Source organism: Artemia sp. Qi Xiang Cuo, chromosome 19, assembly GCF_049724085.1.
Source record: "Artemia sp. Qi Xiang Cuo chromosome 19, ASM4972408v1, whole genome shotgun sequence".
Classification (NCBI taxonomy): domain Eukaryota; kingdom Metazoa; phylum Arthropoda; class Branchiopoda; order Anostraca; family Artemiidae; genus Artemia; species Artemia sp. Qi Xiang Cuo.
This window is the reverse complement of record NC_142812.1, coordinates 11651533-11677158: the sequence shown is the minus strand read 5'-3', so window position 1 is coordinate 11677158 and position 25626 is coordinate 11651533. Positions and strand designations below refer to the sequence as shown.

The window sequence follows — 25626 nt, the reverse complement described above, 5'->3', positions numbered from 1 at the left end:
AACTCTTACAATCTTTTTTTAACCCTGTTCACTGTAAATACATTCTATGACCACACTGGCAGTACACGACATATGAAACTAAGAGAGGAAGGGAAATAATAAATGAAAAACAAAATCAAACAGGTGAGAAAACGAGGATTTTGTCAGCCAGTGGCAAAGTATGAAGACGAAAGACAAGCAAATATTTTGACAAGGACCTACGCCAAGTCGTCCTCAGTGCTCATGAAAAAAAAAAAAAAAAAAAAATCTAGCCTTTTGAACTGAACCTAACAAGAGAAGAATATATACTCAATGCGTATCTATTCTGCTCTTGTTGGTATCACTTTGAAAGGTTAGTTTATTGTTTTAAACTGAGGACGACTTGGCGCAGGTCCGGGTCGTAATATTTGCTTGTTCTTCGTCTTCATAATTTGCCACTGGCTGACAAAATCCTCGTTTTCTCACCTATTTGATTTTATTTTTCATTTATTATATCCCTTCCTTTCTTGGTTTCATACGTCGTGTACACTGTAATGTACATTGTAATGTAATGCAGTGTATGTACGTTGTAATGTACATGTACATTGTAATGTACGTCATGTAGCCTACATTGTATAAGAAACAAAAAAAATCAGATCCATGTATTTCTTTTCTCTAACATAGGATAGTTCAGTCCCCATAGAAAAATGTACAACTCTAGAGAAACTTTATAGAGCGAGTGTAAAGCTAAGCACTGTAAGACAGTAATTCCCCCTTCTTTCCCCGAAGTAAAATAGCTATCTACAACCATGAACTTCTAAGACTAAAACATATAAGCCTATTTATAATTTAAACACATCCAAGTGCCATGATACTGATATGATATGTCACACATGCAAGAATGCCTTGTAAACAGAGAAAAATATATATTAGCACATTTAACACACACATAATGGACGGATAAATTCAATATTTTAAATCACTCAAACCATGTGAGATGTGGATACGGTGCTGAACGGTGTAGTTGGTCGAGAGCTCAAACCAACATTTAAAGAGCTCATTGTTCCCATCTGAAAACAAAAACCATAAAATTAAAAACAACATTAAAATTCCTTCTGGTTCTTCTTTTGTTTGTGTGAAAGCCATACCTGACCAAAGAGGGAAGGGGGATTCGCCCGAAGGCCCTAGAAGTGGCCCAAAATTTGTTTTTCATGTTTTTGACCCCCCCACCCTGGGAACAAAACCTCTTGATTCTCATACAGTCAATCTCTGTCCCAACATAACAAAACTGTCCAAACACACAAATTTTGAACATCATTGAAGTACTACGGCCATTGAAAATTATATCTGATTAATTGATCTAGTTAAGTGGCAACTTAATCAAATAGATAATAAAAATGAGGAAAAATTGGAAATATTTCGATATTTATATATCGATTTTCGATATATTCGATGTTTATATTCGATATTTATATAATCAAAATCTCGATATTGTATGATACAGTTTTGGATGTTTGTGAGCACCAAATAAAAAAAAACAAAGAAACTTGGGTGAAAAATTTGTTAAAAAAAAGCTAAAAATATGTGGCAAAAATAGCTTTCGCGTGATAGTTAATTTGGCTTGTCAAAGTCAAAACGGTCAAAAAAGTCACAGTCAAAATGGTCAAAACCATTTAATAAATTCTTGCAGTGCCGACTGTTTAAACATAATTTTGTTCGATTATTTAAATAATGCCTTAAACACTCAAAAAAATACGAAGAAAAACAACATATATTTTTATGGGATCTCCAGAGCCGTTCAGGGGTTGGAGGTGCCCGAGGTAAAATTAATTACAGCGCCCCCTCCCGACTCAAATTTAAGCAAAAAAGCTGAATCGAAGTGGGAAATTGGCCATGCCCCAGCCGCGGCACCCCCAAACCACGGCACCCGGGGCAACTATCCCGGCTGCAGCCCCCCCCCCCCCGGGAGCGATTCTGGGTCTCTTGCACACAGGGTAATGCGCAGCTAAAATCTAGGCTTGTTTGTATATGAGCAAGCTATTTTTTAAAAGTGAATCACTTTTTGATCCAGACAGGTTTTTGATCTACTTGAGCGTTGCAAACTTTAACTTGTACACCTAAAAAGAGCCGAATTTTGACAATATTATTTGTTAAACTTTTAGTTGACTAATATACATAGAATAAACAAAAACGTTGCCTACAATACATAGCCTATAGACTACACAGCAGAATTTCATTTATAGATACGTTCCTGAAATTGTCATGTCTTAAAATTGCCTAAAATTTTCTACGATTGTAAAAAGTTGGAAACTTTAACTTTATACACCTAAAAAGAGCCGAATTTTGACAATATTATTTGTTAAAATTTTTAGTTGACTAATATCCATAGAATAAACAAAAACGTTGCCTACAATACATAGCTTATAGACTATACAGCAGAATTTCATTTATAGATACGTTCCTGAAAGTGTCATTTCTTAAAATTGCCGAAAATTTTCTACGATTGTAAAAAGTTGGAAAGTTTAACTTTTTACACCTAAAAAGAGCCGAATTTTGGCAATTTTATTTGTTAAAATTCTTAGTTGACTGATATCCATGGAATAAATGTTAAATTCTAATTGTAGCAGTATACACATTTACAAAGGTCAGTGTTAAAGGGAATCGAGCCCTACAAACTCTTTCAAGACAGGCATTCATCTAAAGAGGAGGTAGTATTAGGCCTATTCGGCACTATTAGGCCTAATAGGCCTATTAGGTAGTATTAGGCCAAATATATCGCAAGATTGTCACAATTTAGCGAAACTTTTTGTGTTCAAAAAGCATTAGGCTACTAAGTTCAAGGAGCCCTGTTAACGTCACAAAACAAGAAGAAACCTATCCCGACAAAGATACTACTGTGACAAAAACGAAGGAGTGCATACTTAAAATTTTTTTAGCTTTAATTCCGTATAAGCTAAGCAATCTGTGGAAGTGATATTATTTTTATTCACATCTTAACGTCAAGTCTACTGTACATAACATACATTTAAGTAGATATGATTGTGATAACAGAATCGGCTACATAATCTTTTTAACATTAACTTTTAGTTTTACTATCAAAAACTGCCAAGCTAAATAATCGATAAGTGTCCGTAACTCTCAACCTATCACTAATTTGAAAACTATCACGTGACTTTACATAAGGGGTTCCTAAAACGAGTATTTCTCTATTGCACAATTAGAGCAAATTTGTTTTTATTTGTATACCTGTCGTCAGACAAGTTCTTTGACCAGGCACTTCATAATTTAAACTCTAATTTCTTATGAATTGGACTTGGTGTGGAAATAATACACTTTCAACCTTTCATTTATAGCCTCAACGTCAAATTTAACACGAATTTCAACTCAAAAAGCTCGTCTACAAAAAACAAAATAATCAGGGCTATAGATCTGAATTCAATTTGTTTTTCTGAATCACGCATCTAATGTTCTCCCTCTGCTTTCTGGATATATAGAAAAAAAACTATAGAAAAATATAGGAAACATAGAAAAAATATAATACATATATAGAAAAAAACCCATAAAAAAATCAATCTAGAAATAGAAACTAGCAGTATCGTTGCATTACAAACAATATTCTGAATGGCCTGTTGCAAATCTGCAACTTTTTTTTAGGGAAGGGGGAAATCAAAAAAAAAATCTTTTTCTTCCTGAAAGGTGTTATGTTTTGTCCTAAATGCTAAAAAACGAAGAAAAAAAAACAGTAAAGAAGACAAAAACAAGGATAGTACAGGCCAATGAAAAACGTACACTACAATGCAAATATTTCAGTCAAGACCTCCGCTGGACCGTCCTCAGTATACGATAATAAAATAAAAATTAGTAATAAAAATCCAAGGATAATATAAAAAATCAAACCTTACAACAAACACAAGAGCTAAAATATGAGGATCCTCCCAATGTAACGGTAAAAGGGTAACTGAATAAAAATGCAATACTCGATGGCAATTCAATTTGTTAATTTATACAGAGCATTTTTAAAAGCTAATCGCTTCCCAGGTAAGACACTATCACAGATTAGGTTAGGTTGCGAAATGTGATTTTGCTGATTTTTACAACAACGATCAGAATTAATTAGTTCAGTATAAATGGGGCTTAAATAGGTTTCTCCAGTGTCTCTACTGAGAGCTACCTTTCGGTGAATGTGCCTTTTTATCTCAGCTGCCTCCCTGAGACCTTTAACGGGGGCAGTAATGGAGGAGTTGTCAAATAAAATGTGTGTGAATTGTCATACACATATTGAGCCAAGGCGGAATCAAAAGTCTCAGGTTTGCCCCAACCTGAGAAAGCCTTTGGCGTAGCTCCATAGCTTTGTCGATTAAGGGTCTGTGTTCCGAAAACCTCTCCCCCAATTGCTGGTGGGTTCTTCCAACGTAGAAACAACCGCAAGAACAGGGAACTCTATAAACACCACTGCCCAAAATGCCTTTTATCTTTACCGCTGTTAAAATTGCTCTGAATTTTATTAGAATTTTTGAAGGTGACATTTAAGTTATGTTTTTTTTAGAATTCTTGCAGTTTGTGAATTAGTGTGGGAAAATAGCGCAAAACAGTAAAGAATTTCTTATCACCCACCAAAGGGTTGATATATGTTGGAGGTTGTGGAGATGATGCACCCTTTTCTGCCTTTTTTTTATCTTTTTTCTATGATGGATTCCAGTAGCTTGATGAGGGTTATTGGAAGAGCAATGCAAATACCTATCATTAAGTGTAGGTTTCCTATAAATCGAATATTCAAGACTGAGAGATTTATTGATTTGAGAGATTAGATAGAGAGATTAGATTTATAAAAAAAAAAAAAAAAGAAAAAAAGAGATTTATTGAAGATTAATACGTCTCCATGATCCAACACAGAGATAATATCATCGACAAACCGGCCCCAGAAACGTGATGTCTCAGAGGAAAGTTATTCAAAGCGGAGGTTTACTCGTACCCATTGGAAAACCCATGATTTGGGCAAAAAATTGATTATTTTACTGAAAATATAAGGAAGATCAATTTTGCACTTCTTTTATAAATTATCTTATTGAAAAGATTCAATTTTTTCACTAAAAACCCAAGAGGGGCTTTTTAGATGTCTTTCTTGGAAACATTTAGTTATTAAACGGTATTTACGAAATTTAGTCTTCAGATAAAAAAAAAAGAAAAAAAAAGTATCAAGTTTGTTGATACTTACCCTTAAGTGGGCTATATCTTCAAGTCGTGTTAGATCACAAAGATCGAGATATAAGGAATAGGAGACAATCCATCCGTAGGCCCCCGCCAGAATAATAAAAATCCAAAGCAGACACATCATAATGTTATAGGCGAAAATCATGTCGTTAACGATGGTCGCAAAAATGAATGCAAAGAGGCGCCATAAATAGAAGATGGCACCACAGTAGAGCCATGGAACTATTTTCTTCTCGTTTTCCTGAAAAACAAAAAGATTTGAATTTTTGATCCTCAATAGACTAGATTTAATAATCTTCAAGCCGTTTTTACTCAAATTACGGTCAACCAAAAATAGACCGAAAAATTTACAATATTTCGTATTCAGCATTGCCCCATGGACGAATTCTTTTTATGAACTGGAGAAAAAGGAGAATTTTTGAAGACAATAAAACACAAAAATAAATTAAATCTGAATTATCTTAACCACATAGATCAGAAACAGATACCTGCTTTCGACTTCTGCCGTCAATTGTATAGCGAAGAAAATTATTTTTTCATTTTTCTGGGAGATTGTATCAGGGTAAAAAAGAGGTCTTCTGTGGCCGAGACTGCGTTCCATGAACGAACAATGCATATAAATCAATTTTGAATATGTTACAGAGGCACGCTTCACATCCAAATTAGCGATCATTAGGAGATATGGAATGCGTCCATAGTAGGCTACATGATTTGATTACCCATAACGCTAAATAAGGTCTACATCCAAGTTTTTTTTAGAACATCAGATCGATAAATGCTTACTTTTCGGGTTTCAATTTATTCCTTTCAGAATGGCTTTGGGTTTAAACAAGTAAAGGACAGTGTTGCTATATAGGCTTTATTTTGTGGCGGAATTAATTTTTTCATTCCCTACGCAGGTCTACGCAGATACACCAGTTTTACCCTTTTGGCAAAAATTTTTCTTTTAGTCTTCGTCTTTTACAGTAAATGTAAAAATAGAGATAAAACAAAAAGAATGCACAAATATTTTTATTTAGGGCAACACAACTAACTTAAAAACGGTAATTCTAGATCTCGTTAGTTGTTTCTTTTTTGTCATAGAAGAACTGAAGGTTCCTCTCTCATCCGTTTTCCGCACTCTTTGGCTAGGTTCTTAACTGTACACGTATTTAGTTACGCATAAGTTTACGTATAACTGTTAGGTATTTCAATTCTTTTAACTGGCGCTCAAACTCTGCACTCAGTCTTCGATCAAACCTCAGACACACTGAATTTGGAACCTAATTTGTCGGAATCTCAAACCGGATTCGTCAAAGGTTCAACAAGGTTGACTCTTGAAAATCATCCAAGCCTGAGTTTACCGTCTCAACACCACTATAATTGTTTGAAATAGCGTTTGCTGATACCTTTTGCCAGTGCCAAGATGAAATATATTGTATAGTCTATGTCGGGGGGGGGGGGGGGGTAACATTACAGTCTACAAGCATTAAGACCAAACAGATAACTAAGTTGAAATCCCTCCTAATATGGATTGTTTAATGTTAATTTTGATTAATTTTACAAAGTAGATCTTAAATTAAAAAATTCTAGAACGATTAAATAGGCTTGATAATAATCAAAATTAAAATTTAAATTAAATTTAGATTTATAGTCAAATTCAAATTACGTATTCAAATTACGTTTAACTTGTTGTGTTTAGTTATGGTATCCTGTTGCAATTGTTTTCTCTGCTCCTTGTTTGGCATCTCTTTCCCTTTATCCTTCTCTCTTTTCTTTCATTTCTTCCCTCTCTCCTGTTTTTATGAGCATTTTCTTTGCGGATAATTGTTGCAATCTTTTTTCAGTAAATTTGGAGATACTTCCTTTACTTGGCTATGAATTAGGTGAACATACAAATCAGTGCCTTTTTATCTTCTTTCCAAATGTAATAGTCATTTTACTCGATAATTCAATTTTAAGCCCTTTATGGACCCTTAAAGATGATACATTTGTCTCCAAACATATTGACTAAAAACTAACTATTTGATCATAATTCAATTTTTTTAAGTTACATAATCCGCAGGCATTGATTCATCATGATCCAATTGAATAAAAAATTTATAAATATTAAAAAAAAAAATTGCAGTGTTTAATTTAAGCTGTTAACACCACCCCTGTTTAAACCTTTGTACTCGTAAATTCAATCGACTATGACGAAATCAAGAACCAGGAAACACATGAGAAGTATATGATTTGAGCTATATATTTGCACATTAGGGGGGGGGGACTATAATGGTTCTGCAATCAAAATATGTCAACTACAATTATTCTGCATATTAAGAAGTAAGAACTATTCTTTTTAACCCTTTTCTGTAGCCAAAATTAAAAGAAAAATATATTATCTTTAAGGGACCATAAAGGAATTAAAAAAGTACTTCCGAGTAAAACAATTAGTATATTTAGAAATAGCATAAAAAGGCATCAAGCTGTATGTACATCTAATTCATAGCTCAGTAATGGTAATATCTCCAAATTTACCCTATTTTGCTTAATCCTTCAGCATTTACCCAATTTTGGAAATGTAAATTAATTAAAATGATTATGTGAATTGAGCACATGTGTATGAAAAGAAATCTATCCATCTATAAATCTGAATCGCTTAGGAGTCAACTCTTATGAATAAAAAGCAAAAATGTTATTGCCTATGGCTGAGCTACACTAAAGAAATCTACAACCTCCAAATCTCAAACAACCATGTTTAAAATAAAGTGGATAATTATAATAATAAAGAAGCACCAAGGACATCAAAACAAAACCATGTTAGCTTTCTAGACCGACCTTAAGTCTAATAACGCAGCAAAATAAAACTAAAAAAAAACTGTTTCGCATGTTGATCAATGGTCCACTTTGCACAGGTGCCGATCTTCTGATTTGATACCTTTGACCGGGAGTGCAATGTGTGGTTGGGGGCAAATCATCCGACGCTTCCCGTGTTTTCCCCCAGATTTCATCAGGTACCCATTTAGAGCTGGGTCTGCCTCTGCAAGAGTTTACAGAGTCACACCATTGACCCCCGCTCAAAATCAAATAGCCAGCGATACCAGGACTCGCACCCCCTTGAAAATAAAGCCGCAGCAAAAGCAAGTTCTCTGAAATCTCGTGGCGCAAAACAGCAATTTGGCTGATAGAGGGCAAAAATTTTACTGGATGATATAGCCAGTCGATATAGAGCTTAAGCCTAAAATCAAGATCTTTTATTATTTTTCTTTTGTTTGTTTCAAAATTATGTACTTTTAGGGCAGTACGACATTTTCGCCAATGTTGCAATGTTGAACTGTGAAAATAAATAGGCAAAACTAATTAGTTAAATTTGACAAAGTTTTTCCCCTGTAAAAATTCAAACATTAACAATCTGTTAATTCCCAAAGACAATTACAACTTTTAAGGAAAGCTAAGCCTTCTTAAGCTATTTGGTGTCATATATTTCAGCTTTTGTTCTTATTATTTCACACCCGTTTCATTTCTTCTTTTTTTTTTAATTTGGCGAACGACCTCAAGTCTAATCATGCAGCAAATAGTTTTCTGGGATTCCATGGCACAAAAAAAAAAAAAAAAAAAAAAAAAAAAAAAAGGCAGATAGAAGGCCAAAATGCAATTAAACAAAATTACGACACTTCCAATCGATATAGACCTTAAGCCTAAAACCAAGATCTTCTAAGATTTTTCTTTTGTTTGTTTCAAAATTATGAACTTTTACGGCAGTGCACAATTTTCACCAGTGTTGCAATGTTGAACTGTGAAAATAAAAAGGCAAAACTAGTTATTTGAATTTGACAACGTTTTTCGTCTGTAAAAATCCAAGCATTAACAATCTGTTGATTTCTAAAGAAAAATACAACTTTGACGTTTATTTGTTCATCATAGAAAAGCAGTGTGGTCTGAAGAAAGTATATCTAATTTAAGGCGTTGTGTCGAAAATACGCCATATTTGGTATAATATTACGTCATTATTTGACGTCATATGAGACAACCAAGTATAAAATTATAAACTCAACACTTCGTTTTCAATTAGAAGACACAGAAGACTTTGCCACCTTCATTGGAAATTTTTGGCTTTAATAGAGACATGGGTGAATTTGTTTTGAACTCTAATTACGATAATTTATCAAAGTCTGATAGAGTAAAGTTCATTTCACCCAAAGTAGTTAACCTCTGTCCAAGTGTTAGTTTATTCAACGCTAATGAACCGGATCCAAGAAGGTCAAAGAGACTAGCTTCCGCTTATGCTTTAAAAAGAATTAGATTATTAAACAATATGTAGTTTTGTTTTATTTCGTATATAAATTATTGTTTTTATTTGTTTTAGTTTAGTTTTACTACTGATTACAATCACTGCATATGTGACCGACATCTAGTATTTTGTGAAATTTATCACTATTTGTGAAATTTATAACTGTCTATTAAAAGGATTTTATTCTTATTTGAACTTTTACTTATCGTCATAGAAAGGCAGTTTGGTCTCCGAAATTATCTACGTCATATTTATGAAAGGAAAAACTAAATGAAATATATGAATCATGTCTTATTTTTATTTTCTATTGCTGTTTTTTCACGGTATAACCATGTTTTTTTTCCATTTTCTAAATCAAATTTCTATTGCTGAAGACAAATGAAGTTCTTCTTCATATACACAGGCTACAAAAGTACTTTACTTGTGAAAGGAAAAACTAAATGAAATACACTAATCATGTTTTTTTTTCTATTGCTGTTTTTGCGTGAGTATAACCATGTTTGTCTATTTTCTGAATCAAATTTCTATTGCTGAAGATAAATGAAGTTCTTGTTCAGATAGATAGGCTACAAAACTAATTAACGGAGGGGGGGTGGGATTCTTTGTGAAAGGAAAAACTAAATGAAATATACGAATCATGTTTTTTTTCTACTGTTGTTTTTACGTGAGTATAACCATGTTTGTCTATTTTCTGCATCAAATTTCTATTGCTGAAGATAAATGAAATTCTTGTTCAGATAGATAGGCTACAAAACTAATTTACGGGGGGAGGGGTCTCTGTGAAAGGAAAATGAAATGAAAAATTTAATCATATTTTTTTTTTTATTGCTGTTTTTGCATGGTATAACCATGTTTTTCTATTTTCTGAATCCAATTCGTATTGCTGAAAACCAATAAAGTACTTTTTCAGATACATAGGCTACAAAACAACTTTACAGGGGGGGGGGTGATTCTTTTGAAATAAAAAAAACTAAATGAAACATATGAATGATGTTTTTTATATAGAGACGCGTCTCTGTCCAAATGATAGTTCAAATCATGATAACAAACCCGAACGAAGAAGGTCAAAGAGACTCGCTTCCGGTTTTGCTTTGAAAAAAAAGAAGGTTATTAAACAATATATAGTTATTTTATTTTGTATATAAATTATTGTTTTTAATTGTTTTAGCTTAGTATTACTACTGATGATGGTCACTGCATATGTGACTGAAATATCTAGTATTTTTTTGTGAAAATTTATCACTGTCTATTAATAGAATTTATTTTTATTTGAACTTTCATTTCACTAGAACTTTAAAAGAAAGCTAAACCTTCTTAAGCTGTTTGGTGTTTTAGCTTTTTTTTTACCCACGTTTCGATTTTTTTAATTTGACGCCCGTTAATATCAAAACCGAATAACTGCAAAAGGAGGTCTTTTTAAGTTATAAATATAATTCCCAGTTTCCTAAGTGTTTAAAATATATACTTGTGTAATTTTAACCAATTTAATCCAATGTCATTTTCAATGTCCTTGGTATTAGAACAAAAAACACTAACCTTCCTTAGAGCTTTGAGAAACATCACACTGGTGACAAGCAAAGCAACGGCAGCGATGAATGAAAACAACGCAAATACGATCAAACAGTTTCGCACTAAAAAAAAACGGAGACATCAAAAACTTTTAATATAGAAATACAGGTTCGTTTTAACACAGTTTGGAAAATGCATCCAAAGCAAATAGTAAGGTCGTATCCAGAGGGGGGGGGGGGTACAAATTTTGAACCCTCCCCCAAATTGTGTGTCCGACTCGTAAAAAACGTAACAAAAACACGTATAAAAGACTTATGATGCGTTTTTAAAGAATTTCGTAAAGCTCCTTTCCCCAATAAAAAGACCCCCCCAGAACGAAAATCCTAGATATGCCCTTGCCAAATACACTTAGAGTCTCTGAACCACTGAATATCTAAAATAACTCAGACAAACCTGCATTATCAGAAAGATGTTGGCGTCAAATTTGGTATGGTAAAAAAACGGAAGAAACACAGAGCTTGAAAAGGTAGAAATTTGGGTCGTGAGCCAAAAAACAAAATTTGTTAGCGGGTTTGCCTCACTTTTGTAAAATATTTTAGTACTATTTTACAGGTCTCTCGAACAAAGGAAAGAAAATGGGGAAAAAAAGAAAAAAGAAAACTCAAAACACATTTGCGTTTTTATTATGATGTTGGTACCGAATTCGGTATAATGTAAAAGAAGAAAAAACTACTTAAAAATATAGAAATTGCGGTTAATCGCCAAATTCTCAAAAAATCGTTGGAGGGTTTAACTCATGTTCGTTGATTTTCATTTACTATTTTAAGAATCTGTCAGGCAAATGAACAAAAAAAGAAAGAATAAAAAATTAATAAACATTTATGATATTATTGTGACGTTTGTACCAGTTCTGATAAAATAAAAATAAAGAAAACCATTTAGTTTAACTTTTGATGAGTAAATTAAAAAATTAATGAATACTACATATTCATAATCAGAATCAAAAGTCAATTTATTTATGTGAGTTAGGCTTCATTAGACCTAATATGTGTTGCAGATCCATTGCTGACAGTATCATCCACCGATCTTAAAATTTTCAAAAATTTTCTTTCTTCACCTACCCCTCTGAACTTCCTGCTCTTTATCACACTTTCATTTTTCTCATAATAGCTCGATATTAGATGTCACTTAATTAAATGTAAATAAAATAAAATGCAATGGATCTATAAAGATGGTCCAATTTGAAAATCCAGAAATTTCCAAGAATTAGTTTCACTTTGTATATTTAAAAAAATATAAAATCTACAATATCTTTCTGTATTTTATATCATCTTTTATATTCATATCTTTATATAAATATTTTATAGATATTATAAAATCTTTTTATATTTTACATTTATACAAATTCTAGGAATTTTTTTTACTTAAAAAGGACACAACAGTTCAAAATAAGTCTTATCTCTACTTAAAGACCCGTTGGTTTGATACGACCGTGCCTGGAAACTCTAGAGACAGCGATCGAATCCTGCCTGCCACAGGACCTTCTGCACCGATGAGTGGCAACCCTTAAAACAGATTCAGCCACAAAACTGACAGTTTTGTGGCTGAATTAGCTCTCAAGTGGTATGTTGTTTGCAGTAATTGTACCTGGTTCAATACAATCCCCTCCAAATGGTCCAGCCCTAACAATAAAGTTCCAGGGTGGGGTCTAAAATACCCTGAATTCACATTTTTCTTTTCTTCTTTAAAAAGTTTTCAGGGCAATCTTAACCTTGGTGTGACATCCCCTACAATTCATTCAACTCTGTTGTTACCCAAAAATATCAGTCTTAAAAAACAAATTTTGAGGTTTTACCCTCCCTGCCATCCAAGGAAGCACTCACCGACCCCCTCTTAAATCATGGAATGAAACTACGTAATACTGAACATAAATTACTGGAGTCTCAAATAAATCATCTCATTTAAACGAGGCTTTAAAATAATTGTTAGTAATAATCTTCTTTTTGCGTCGACTCTATACATGTTTATAGACGAAATATTTGCCACCTCATGGCCCTAAGGTTGCAGAAGCTTTCATTTGTTAGCATTTGGCCCTGTTTGGGCCAAATATTATCCTTTTGCAGTACACGGCAACTGAAAACGACACTGTGGCCCAACCTCTTCTCTTTCTTAAAAAAGGATTTAAAATAAATAAATAATAATTATAATATGAACGGTTTCAATCTCTTCTCTTTCTTCAAGAAGAATTTGAAAAAAAAATATGAACGATCCCTCTCACAATTTTTTTTTCAGAGCCACTGATTGTATACAATTAATTCTAAAAAAAATAAAATAAAATAAATAAACACGCTTCTGTGACCACTGTTTTTAGGAAAAATGCGATTTTTTTGTTATTTTTGTATATGGAAGGCCGAACCTCTGAAGGTTTTTTGGCAAGTTGGATATAATAAAACACTTTTAATCCAGTTCCAGGATTATCTCCCCTCAAGGCCATAATGCTCTTATTTTTTTAAACGAACCAAATTTTGTCAGGCTATCTTAATTAATTCCAAGTAGAGAAGATTAGAACAGTTTCATTAGCAATAAATAAATATATTAGTTTTAATATATTAGTTTGTATATAATATATTAGCAAATAGCTTTAACTCAGCGCACATGTATGGTAGCATACTTTAGCACTGAACCTTTATACATAAACAAATGAGCTTTAACTCAGCGCACATGAATGGTAGTATACTTTAGCACTGAACCTTTATACATAAACATAAACAAATGAATTACATAAACAAATAAAAAATCATTTATCTTCACAACACGAAATATCAAAATGATACCAAATACACAAAACAAGAAAAAGATAAAGTGAAACAATAATAATAAGAAAACAACTACTCAGCTAAGCGTCTAATATTTTTTTTTTAAGACTTAAAAGTTCATCTTTATCATGGTGTTATTAAAGTGAAGTTCCAAATGCTCCAACCAACCAACCTCCGACTTGAAGGTCGGAGTAGCTTGGAGCATGTCGAATGCTCCAATCTACTCTTAACATCAGACGAATTGCATTAGAAATAAGTTATAGGCTTTGAGGTTATTGTGAAATTGTTGGGAAAACTAACTATAAATACAGAATGGCAAAATATAGAAAGTGGAATCAGATAAAGTCTATCTAAAGAAATCCCCAGAAGTTCGCATAGATGCCTAAGTAATGATTCGTCATATGTGTCAATATATCCTCTTGCTTTGTTAGGAAGTACTTGAAGAGGTTTAGAATTAGATAGAGAAGTAGAAACCAAAAACTGAAATACAATACAGAAAATATGGATGAATGAAATAAAAATTAACGACATTTAAGTTATCAATAAGAAATGGAAAACCCGCCGTGTCGATTTCCAACATAGACAAACTGAAAATTCATAATAAAGAAAATCAACTGTTTGAAAACACTACATTGCCGAAACGTGAAAACGTACATTACCACGCAATCTTTGAAAACACTCGACTTTACAACACTAGTAGGCTAATTGTGTTTGCTCATTTGTAAACGAAGACGTCTGATATGATTCATACCATAAATCAATTTAAAAAACTTTTCCACAAAATAAGTTTTTCAAAGAAAAGTAAAGAACTCCATTAAACAAAAAATGAGCAAAAATAGAATCAAGTAATCTACCAAGCGTGAAACTACCACAAATCAGCATTGATAAATAAATGAAACCTAAAACGAACAGAAGTTACAATAATTAACCAAGTAAAACTCAAAACGAGCAGAAATTAACATAAGTTGGGCGCAAAACCCCTATACCTTCCCAAGGCCAGAACAATATTTGTACTTAACTGAAGAAAATATAAATGTTTTTACTTTTATAACTTCAATAAATCAAATAATATTAACATTTTCATCACTAAATATCAGTATATGTATATTAAACTGACAATGAGAATTCTACTACAAGAGTTTGAACTAAAAAAAAAAAAAAAAAAAAAAAAAAAAAAAAAAAAAAAAAAAATTGGGTATGGTTATGAGCTTAATACTATAGTTGATACTTAGGTTTAACAGATCAATATGGATGAATGAAAGAAAAATTAACAGCATTTAAGATGTGAATAAGCAGCGTATAACCTACCGTGTCGATTTCCAACATAGACAAACTGAAAATTCATAATAAAAAAACCAAAGTGGCGCACTCCAGGATAGACCATCCCTAGACAATAAATGTCAAAAATGGCAGTCGCAATTGTAAAAAGACTCACAAACTGAAATGAAATGGACATTTATTAAAAGAAAACAAAAATATAGAGAAAATTTAGCCGAAAATTAGACCAATTCAAATAAAACCAACAACACAGAAAGTTCAAAAAGAACATTTATTGTTGAATTTAGTTTTGGAATCACCTTGTGGAATAAAATAAATATTTCAAACTATTTTGTATTTTTTGTTTCAATTTGTTCAATTTTAGAATGATATATGTTTTACATATGTGTTGGTATGATTTACAAAAATTAAATAAAAATACATTAATTAACAAAACATACGAAATATTTATATAAAAATTAGACCAAGTCATTAAAAGAAACAGAAGGGAAAGCTTAAAAAGAAGATTTATTGATAATTTTTAATTAGAAAAAGACCCTGCACCTTGACTATTCTATTTTTATCTATTCAATGCATACACCATCTTAACCAGCAATGCCACCCAGGTAATTCTACTTTTTATATATTCACTGTATGCGCCATCTTAAGCAATAAAACCACCCATGTACTTCTAATTTTTGTCTGTTCATTGTATGCGCCATCTTAACCAATAATGCCACACAGGTAATTCTACTTTTCATCTGGTCACCGTATGTGCTATCTTAACCAATAACACCACCCAGGTAGTTATACTTTTTATCTATTCACTGTATGCGCCTCTTAACCAATAATGCCACCCAGGTAGTTCTACTTTTTATCTATTCACTGTATGTGCCATCTTAACCAATAATGCCACCCAGGTAATTCTACTTTATATCTATTCACTGTATGTGCCATCTTAACCAATAATGCCACCCAGGTAGTTCTACTTTTTATCTATTCACTGTATGCGCCATCTTAACCAATAATGACACCCATGTAATTCTACTTTTTATCTATTCACTCTGTGCCCCATCTTAACCAATAATGTCACCCAGGTAGTTCTACTTTCTATCTTTTCACTGTATTTGCCATCTTAACCAATAACGCCACCCAGGTAGTTATACTTTTTTATCTTTTCACTGTATGTACCATCTTAACCAATAATGCCACCCAGGTAGTTCTAATTTTTATCCATTCACTGTATGTGCCATCATAACCAATAATGCCACCCAGGTAGTTCTACTTTTTATCTATTCACTGTATATGCCATCTTAACCAATAATGCCACCCAGGTAGTTCTACTTTTTATCTATTCACTGTATGCACCTCTTAACCAATAATGCCACCTAGGTAGTTCTACTTTTTATCTTTTCACTGTATGTGCCATCTTAACCAATAACGCCACCCAGGTAGTTCTACTTTTTATCTTTTCACTGTATGCACCATCTTAACCAATAATGCCACCCAGGTAGTTATACTTTTTTATATCTTCACTGTATTTGCCATCTTAACAAATAATGCCACTCAGTTAGTTATACTTTTTATATTTTCACTGTATGCACTTCTTAACCAATAATGCCACCCAGGTAGTTCTACTTTTTATCTATTCACTGTGTGCCCCATCTTAACCAATAATGCCACCCAGGTAGTTCTACTTTTTATCTATTCACTGTATTTGCCATCTTAACCAATAACTCCACACAGGTAGTTCTACTTTTTTATCTTTTCACTGTATGCCCCATCTTAACCAATAATGCCACCCAGGTAGTTCTACTTTTTATCTATTCACTGTATGCGCCATCTTAACCAATAAAGCAACCCAGGTAGCTCAACTTTTTATCTTTTCAATGTATGCGCCATCTAAACCAATAATGCCGCCAAGGTAGTTCTACTTTTTATCTATTCACTGTATGTGCCATCTTAACCAATAATGCCACCCAGGTAGTTGTACTTTTTATCTATTCACTGTATGCCCCATCTTAACCAATATTGCCACCCAGGTAGTTCTACTTTTTATCTATTCACTGTATTTGACATCTTAACCAATAATTCCACACAGGTAGTTCTACTTTTTTATCTATTCACTGTATGCGCCATCTTAACCAATAATCCCACCCAGGTAATTCTACTTTTTATCTATTCACTGTATGTGCCATCTTAACCAATAACGCCACCCACGTAGTTCAACTTTTTTATCTTTTCATTGAATGCACCATCTTAACCAATAATGCCACACAGGTAGTTCTACTTTTTATCTATTCACTGTATGCGCCATCTTAAGCAATAATGCCACCCAGGTAATTCTACTTTTTATCTATTCACTGTGAGCCCCATCTTAACCAATAATGTCACCCAGGTAGTTCTACTTTCTATCTTTTCACTGTATTTGCCATCTTAACCAATAACGCCACCCAGGTAGTTCTACTTTTTTATCTTTTCACTGTATGCACCATCTTAACCAATAATGCCACCCAGGTAATTCTACTTTTTATCTATTCACTGTATGTGCCATCTTAACCAATAATGCCACCCAGGTAGTTCTACTTTTTATCTATTCACTGTATATGCCATCTTAACCAATAATGCCACCCAGGTAGTTCTACTTTTTATCTATTCACTGTATGCACCTCTTAACCAATAATGCCACCTAGGTAGTTCTACTTTTTATCTTTTCACTGTATTTGCCATCTTAACCAATAATGCCACCCAGGTAGTTCTGCTTTTTATCTTTTCACTGTATGCACCATCTTAACCAATAATGCCACCCAGGTAGTTCTACTTTTTTATATATTCACTGTATGTGCAATCTTAACCAATAATGCCACTCAGGTAGTTCTAGTTTTTATCTGTTCACTGTATGCACCATCTTAACCAATAATGCCACCCAGGTAGTTCTACTTTTTATCTATTCACTGTATGCACTTCTTAACCAATAATGCCACCCAGGTAGTTCTACTTTTTTATCTATTCACTGTATGTGCCATCTTAACCAATAATGCCACCCAGGTAGTTCTACTTTTTATCTATTCACTGTATGCACCTCTTAACCAATAATGCCACCCAGGTAGTTCTACTTTTTATCTATTCACTGTTTGCCCCATCTTAACCAATAATGCCACCCAGATAGTTCTACTTTTTATCTATTCACTGTATTTGCCATCTTAACCAATAACTCCACAAAGGTAGTTCTACTTTTTTATCTTTTCACTGTATGTGCCATCTTAACCAATAATACCACCCAGGTAACTCTACTTTTTATATATTCACTGTATGCGCCATCTTAACCAATAACGCCACCCAGGTATTTCTACTTTTTTATCTTTTCAATGCATGCACCATCTTAACCAATAATGCCGCCCAGGTAGTTCTACTTTTTATCTATTCCCTGTATGTGCCATCTTAACCAATAATGCCACCCACGTAGTTCTACTTTTATCTATTCACTGTATGCGCCATCTTAAACAATAGTGCCACACAGGTAGTTCAAATTTTTATCTATTCACTGTATTTGCCATCTTAACCAATAACGCCACACAGGTATTTAAACTTTTTTATGTTTTCACTGTATTTGCCATCTTAAGCAATCAGGCAACAAACGTAATTATTCTTTTTATCTATTCCTTGTATTCGCCATCTTAAGCAATAATGCAACACACGTAACTCAAATTTTTATCTATTCATTCTGTGTGCCATCTTAAGCAATAATGCCACACAGGTAGTCAACTTATCTTTTCACTGTATGCGCCATCTAACCAATACCGCCCAGGTAGTTCTACTTTATCTATTCACTGTATGTGCCATCTTAACCAATAATGCCACCCAGGTAGTTCTACTTTATTCACTGTATGCGCCATCTTAACCAATAATGCCGCCCAGGTAGTTCTACTTTTTATCTATTCACTGTATGTGCCATCTTAACCAATAATGCCACCCAGGTAGTTCTACTTTTTATCTATTCACTGTGTGCCCCATCTTAACCAATAATGCCACCCAGGTAGTTCTACTTTTTATCTATTCACTGTATTTGCCATCTTAACCAATAAAGCCACAAATGTAGTTCTACTTTTTTATCTATTCATTGTATGCGCCATCTTAACCAATAATGCCACACAGGGAATTCTACTTTTTATCTATTCACTGTATGCGCCATCTTAACCAATAATGCCACCCAGGTAACTCTACTTTTTATCTATTCACTATTTGCGCCATCTTAACCAATAACACCACCCAGGTAGTTCTACTTTTTTATCTTTTCAATGTATGCCCCATCTTAACCAATAATGCCACCCAAGTAATTATACTTTTTATCTATTCACTGTATGCGCCATCTTAACCAATAATGCCACCCAGGTAGTTCTAATTTTTATCTATTCAATGTATGCGCCATCTTAAGCAATAATGCCACACGGGTAGTTCTACTTTTTATCTGTTCATTGTATGTGCCATCTTAACCAATAACGCCACAAAGGTAGTTCTACTTTTTTATGTTTTCATTGTATGTGCCATCTTAACCAATACCGCCACACAGGTAACTCTACTTTTTATCTATTCACTTTATGCACCAAATTAACCAATAAAGCCACCAAGGTAGTTGTACTTTTTATCTATTCCCTGTATTTGCCATCTTAACCAATAATACCACCCACGTAATTCTAATTTTTATCTATTCACTGTGTGAGCCATCTTAACCAATAATGCCACCCAGGTAGTTCTACTTTTTATCTGTTCATTGTATGCGCCATCTTAACCAATAATGCCACCCAGGTAGCTCTACTTTTTATCTATTCACTGTTTGCGCCATCTAAACCAATAAGGCCACCAAGGTAGTTCTACTTTTTATCTATTCACTGTATGCGCCATCTTAACCAATACTGCCACCCAGGTAGTTCTAATTTTTATCTATACACTTTATGCACATTTTAACCAATAATACCACCCATGTAGTTATACTTTTTATATATTAACTGTATGCGCCATATTAACCAATAATGCCACCAAGTTAATTCTACTTTTTATCTATTCACTGTTTGAGCCATCTTAACCAATAATGCCACCCAGGGAATTCTACTTTTTATCTATTCACTCTATGCACCATCTTAACCAATAACACCACCCAGGTAATTATACTTTTTATCTATTCACTATATGCGCCATCTTAACCAATAACACCACCCAGGTAATTATACTTTTTATCTATTCACTGTATGTGCCTCTTAACCAATAATACCACCCAGGTAATTATACTTTTTATCTATTCACTATATGCGCCATCTTAACCAATAATACCAACCAGGTAATTAAACTTTTTATCTATTCACTGTATGCGCCATCTTAACCAATAATACCACCCAGGTAGTTCTACTTTTTATCTATTCACTGTATTTGCTATCTTAACCAATAACGCCACCTAGGTAGTTCTACTTTTTTATCTATTCACTGTATGTGCCATCTTAACCAATAATACCACCCAGGTAGTTCTACTTTTTATCTATTCACTTTATGCGCCATCTTAACCAATAATACCACCCAGGTAATTATACTTTTTATCTTTTCACTGTATGCACCATCTTAACCAATAATACCACCCAGGTAATTCTACTTTTCATCTATTCACTGTAAGCGCCATCTTGTACCTCTTAAGCAATAATACCACCCACGTAATTCTACTTTTTATCTATTCATTGTATGCGCCATCTTAACCAATAACGCCACACACGGAATTATAATTTTTATCTGTTCATTGTATGCGCCATCTTAAGCAATAATGCCACACAGGTAATTCTACTTTTTTATCTATTCACTGTATGCGCCATCTTAACCAATAACACCACCCAGGTAGTTCTACTTTTCATCTATTCACTGTAAGCACCATCTTAACCAATAATACCACCCAGGTAATTATACTTTTTATCTATTCACTGTATGTGCCATCTTAACCAATAATACCACCCAGGTAGTTCTACTTTTTATCTTTTCACTGAATGCACCATCTTAACCAATAATGCCACCCAGGTAATTCTACTTTTTATATATTCACTGTATGCGCCATCTTAAGCAATAATGCCACCCACGTAATTCTAATTTTTGTCTATTCATTGTATGAGCAATCTTAACCAATAATGCCACCCAGGTCATTCTACTTTTTATCTATTCACTGTATGTCCCATCTTAAACAATAAAACCACCCCGGTAATTCTACTTTTTTTATCTTTTCACTGTATGCGCCATCTTAACCAATAATACCACCCAGGTAATTCTACTTTTTATCTATTCACTGTGTGCCCCATCTTAACCAATAATGCCACCCAGGTAATTCTACTTTTTATCTGTTCATTGTATGCGCCATCTTAACCAATAATGCCACACAGGTAGTTCTACTTTTTATCTATTCACTGTATTTGCCATCTTAACCAATAAAGCCAAAAAGGTATTTCTACTTTTTTATCTTTTCAATGTATGTGCCATCTTAACCAATAATGCCACCCAGGTAATTCTACTTTTTATCTATTGACTGTTTGCGCCATCTTAACCAATAATGCCACCCGGATAATTCTACTTTTTATCTATTCACTGTATGAGCCATCTTAAGCAATAAAGCCACCCAGGTAATTCTAATTTTTGTCTATTCACTGTATGCGCCATCTTAACCAATAATGCCACACAGGTAATTCTACTTTTTATCTATTCACTGTATGCGCCATCTTAACCAATAATGATACCAAGGTAAGCGAAGTTATCTCTAGATCTATTTACTCGCTAACTTAGCATTAATTTTCAACACAACCGTTGAACCCTGAACTCTCAAAAGTTCCAAAGCTGATTCATTTGATAGCATTTTTTATAATGCTACTTGGCTCATCTGAACAATCTTAATCTAGGAATTCTACATTCTTATTTGATATACTGCTCTCCCCTTTGCCTTGTTTCTTAGGACAAAGTCCATCAGAATAACAAATTTAAACCGGGATAGGACATAACCTTAGTTAACTCCTGATTCCGCACCAAACCAACTGCTAGTCTCACTTCCTACTTCAAACCCGGCAATATTATTCTCTTATATAGCACTAATTGTTTAATGTAGTTACCTGATATGCCGTACAAGGACAGGACCTTTACTAAAGATTTTTCTTCCAACTAAATCAAATGCCTGTTCATAAACATAAAACTTAGAACTAAAAGAGTCTGATGAATCATACAATTTTTAATCTAAGATTGAGAATTTAGGTGACGCATTCTCTTCCCTTTCGAAAACCACACTGCTCTTCTCTAGAAAATTTATCTATAGTACTAATAAGTACTAATAAGTACTAATAAGTACTAATAAGTACTAATAAGTACTAATAAGTACTAATAAGTACTAATAAGTACTAATAAATATCTAATAAGTACTACCAAGCAAAGTCATTTGCTTCCTAATGAAATTAAATAAAAAACAAGTTTTTTCAACTGAAAGTAAGTAACAACAATAAAACTTAGAAAGAACATAAATTATTACGTATATGAAGGGGGCTGCCTTCTCATCAACACTTCACTCTTTACACTAAAATTTTTTTGTACTTTTAAAAAAGCTTATTGTTGTAATTAAACGACTGTTGTGTTTCAGGAATCATCTTTAAAGAATTGGGACAAAATTCAAATTTGAGCGTAAAGAGTGAGGTGTTAAGGGGGGGGGGGCAGTCCCCTTCATATAAAAATAATTTATATTCGTTTTGATTTTTAATGTTGCTCCTTACTTTCAGTTGAAAAAACTTGTTTTTTTATTTAATTTCTGATCTTTTTTAAGTAATGCCAGGAAATCTTGCCCCACCTCCACGGAGAAATCCTCCTCCCCGAGGAAATATTGTCTAGAAAATTCAAGCTCGGTGAAAATTTACACAGGACAATTACTCTTAACAATCTCCCGCGTAAAATTGAGACAGAGAAGAGAAATAATAAAAAACAATTTTTATAGAAATTCTTGCAAATACCCCCAATGTATAATTTCCCCTGACAAGTTCACCCCCTGGAAACTTTTCTCCTCTTGGAAAAGCCCCCAGCAGGAAGTTCGTCCCCACCCCCACCCGAAAAAGTTTGTATGCTTACCAATAAAAAATACTATGTGTAAACAATAGGCAAATTTTATAACTTAAAGCCCTTGCCCCTTGGGCTTTGGGGGGGGGGGGTCATGTTATATCCAAAGGCATAGTTATTAAACTTTTCAACTATGATGAACAAAACGGCTATCTCAATTTTGATCTGACCATTTTGGGAAAAAAGGGGCGGGGGAGGGGACGTAGTTGCTCTCCAATATTTGGTCACTTGAAAAGGGCTCTATAACTTTTAATTTCCGTTCGAAATGAGCCCTCTCGCGAGCTTCTAAGACTAATGGGTCGATACAATCACAATGCAGAATTCCGCATTTTTGCAGATAGGAGCTTGAAACCTCTACTGTATGGTTCTCTGATGCGTTGAATCTGATGGTGTGATTTTTATTTAGTTCTATGACTTTTATGGTGTGTTTTCCCCTTTTTTCGAAAATCAGGCAATTTTTTTTCAGGCTCGTAGCCTTTGATGGGTGAAACTAAACTTAATGAATTTTTATATTTGAAATCAGCATAATAATCCGATTCCACTGATGTATGTATGGATACCAAAATTCCGTTCTTCAGTTTCGGTTACTATTGAGCCAGGTCGCTCCTTACTTACAGTTCGTTACCACGAACTGTTTGATCAAGCTGATGCCTCTGTATCATTAGCTAATACCACACTCGCTCTATCACCTTTCTCGTAAAGGGTTTTAATTAAGGTTCTGCTAAAAGCACTAGGTATTTATCTTTTTAGAAAACCATAAATGTAGCCTTCAATAATTTACCTCTGTTTTCACAACCACCATATTTCAAAATCTCTTTTACAACACTATCCACAACTGAGGCCTTGTCATTTTTCATTTCTTTAAGTAGTGTATATGTTTCCTCTTTGAAAAGGAAATCTTCCTTCACTTCCAGTTTGTCAAAAACTTTTTTATTCTTTTGTATACATCACGGTTCTATTTTGGAAATAATACTCCTAGACAATGCAACACAACGAACCAAAAAAAGACACACGACTTTTTGAATAATTTTTTTTCTTTTTTTAATGGCAGCATTGAAAAAAAGGAAAATCAGGAAAAACAAAATCTTGAACGACAAGTGACAAAAAATACCCTGCAGTGAATTCAAACCCAGGAACGTGCGTGTACCAAAATTCATCTGTCTCAAAAGCATTCCAAGCCTTGTCACCTAGTTTGTTTTGTTCTGTAGTCTTAATTATTTGTCAAGTATTATTAATTTGAAAGTTCTTAATTTGTTGAAAACAATTGGTATGAATACTTTTTTAAAGGAAGAAGTCCCAATATTAACATTTAAAACAATATGCTTCACTGACTTTGAAGTTCTCGCAAAAACCCCGAATTCTGATCCCTCTAGATTAAAGATTAATCAATTAATGCTACCCAGAACTTATATTCAGAGCAACATTTTCCAGAGATAGTCACAATCCCTCTTTGTAACCCACCTTCAAACTATTTTATCGTCTGCAAACAATATTGGCAACTCCTCAACTGAAGGGAAGCAATTCGGAGATCATTTATATAGATTAAAAAAAAACTGCTAACACTCCTATTTTACTTCTTAGTTAAAACTGAATGCACTTAAAGTAAGCGATCATTTACGTACAACCACTAGGCTATTGTTTCACAAGTAACATCTTATTGACGCATTAGCTACCAACCAGTGTTGCCAACACTTTGAGATAAACTGTACCAGTTTTTGATCAAATTGTACCCAAAAGATTCTTTGTAGCATGGTTATTGCATTTTAGATTAGTTTCCGATTCACAGACAGAATACAGGAATAAAGTGAAAGGCAAGCACATTTTCAAGAATATCTTCATCCTCTCTCAGAAAACAATCTTGAATTAATTTGAAAAGTGATTTCATCTTGTGTCATGTTGACGAGAATCTCTTTTTTCGGCTTATATCCCAAATATATTGGCTTGAGGATGCAGTCAAATGTACTAGAAATTATGGGCTGTACCATGAAATGTTCAAATGTACTGCATTGATAACACTGCAGTTTTTGGGTATTACAATATCTGAATAGGGTGCATAAAGTCTTGTCAACTTCATTGGTAAATATTTTCTATGAGTATATGTCCCTGCAGAGATTTGAACCACCAGATTAGGTCCAATTTTTTCAAAAGCGTTTATAAAATACCCAGCAAATGCTTGTTACATTTCAGTTTTTGTCAATAAAGTGAAAAACAGAAAGATCAAACCATCTACATTAAGGATTCATTGTCATTTTTGAGAAACCCCTTTCAGAAATCAATTTTTATTTGTATTGCTATGGCATCATGGTGGGATAATATTCACTTAAAATTTATACCATGTATACCAGACAAACAGCATAAAACATTTGAAACAGCATAAAAACACTTCTCAAAATACATAGTGGGATGCATGAACTGCATGTTAAACTTTTGCATAAAAATAAAAAAAAATGCATTTTGTTTTCTTTATTAATATATTAAACTTGTACATGATATACTTTGTAAATTGAATGT

At 33.4% G+C, this 25626-nt stretch overlaps 1 protein-coding gene across 1 annotated transcript in view; it reads right to left on the bottom strand.

Moving 5' to 3' along the window:
* Positions 1-605: 605 nt before the first annotated feature.
* Positions 606-25626, bottom strand: part of pasi2 (Protein) — a 39849-nt gene continuing 14828 nt past the window's right edge. Inside the window, exons 3-6 of the mRNA XM_089104831.1 lie at positions 15055-15184; positions 10958-11052; positions 5174-5410; positions 606-1028 (exon numbers count right to left, since the gene is read on the bottom strand). Of these exons, the coding sequence (XP_088960957.1) occupies positions 942-1028; positions 5174-5410; positions 10958-11052; positions 15055-15184 (549 nt within the window). The 3' untranslated portion in view covers positions 606-941. The remainder of the gene's footprint in view (positions 1029-5173; positions 5411-10957; positions 11053-15054; positions 15185-25626) is intronic.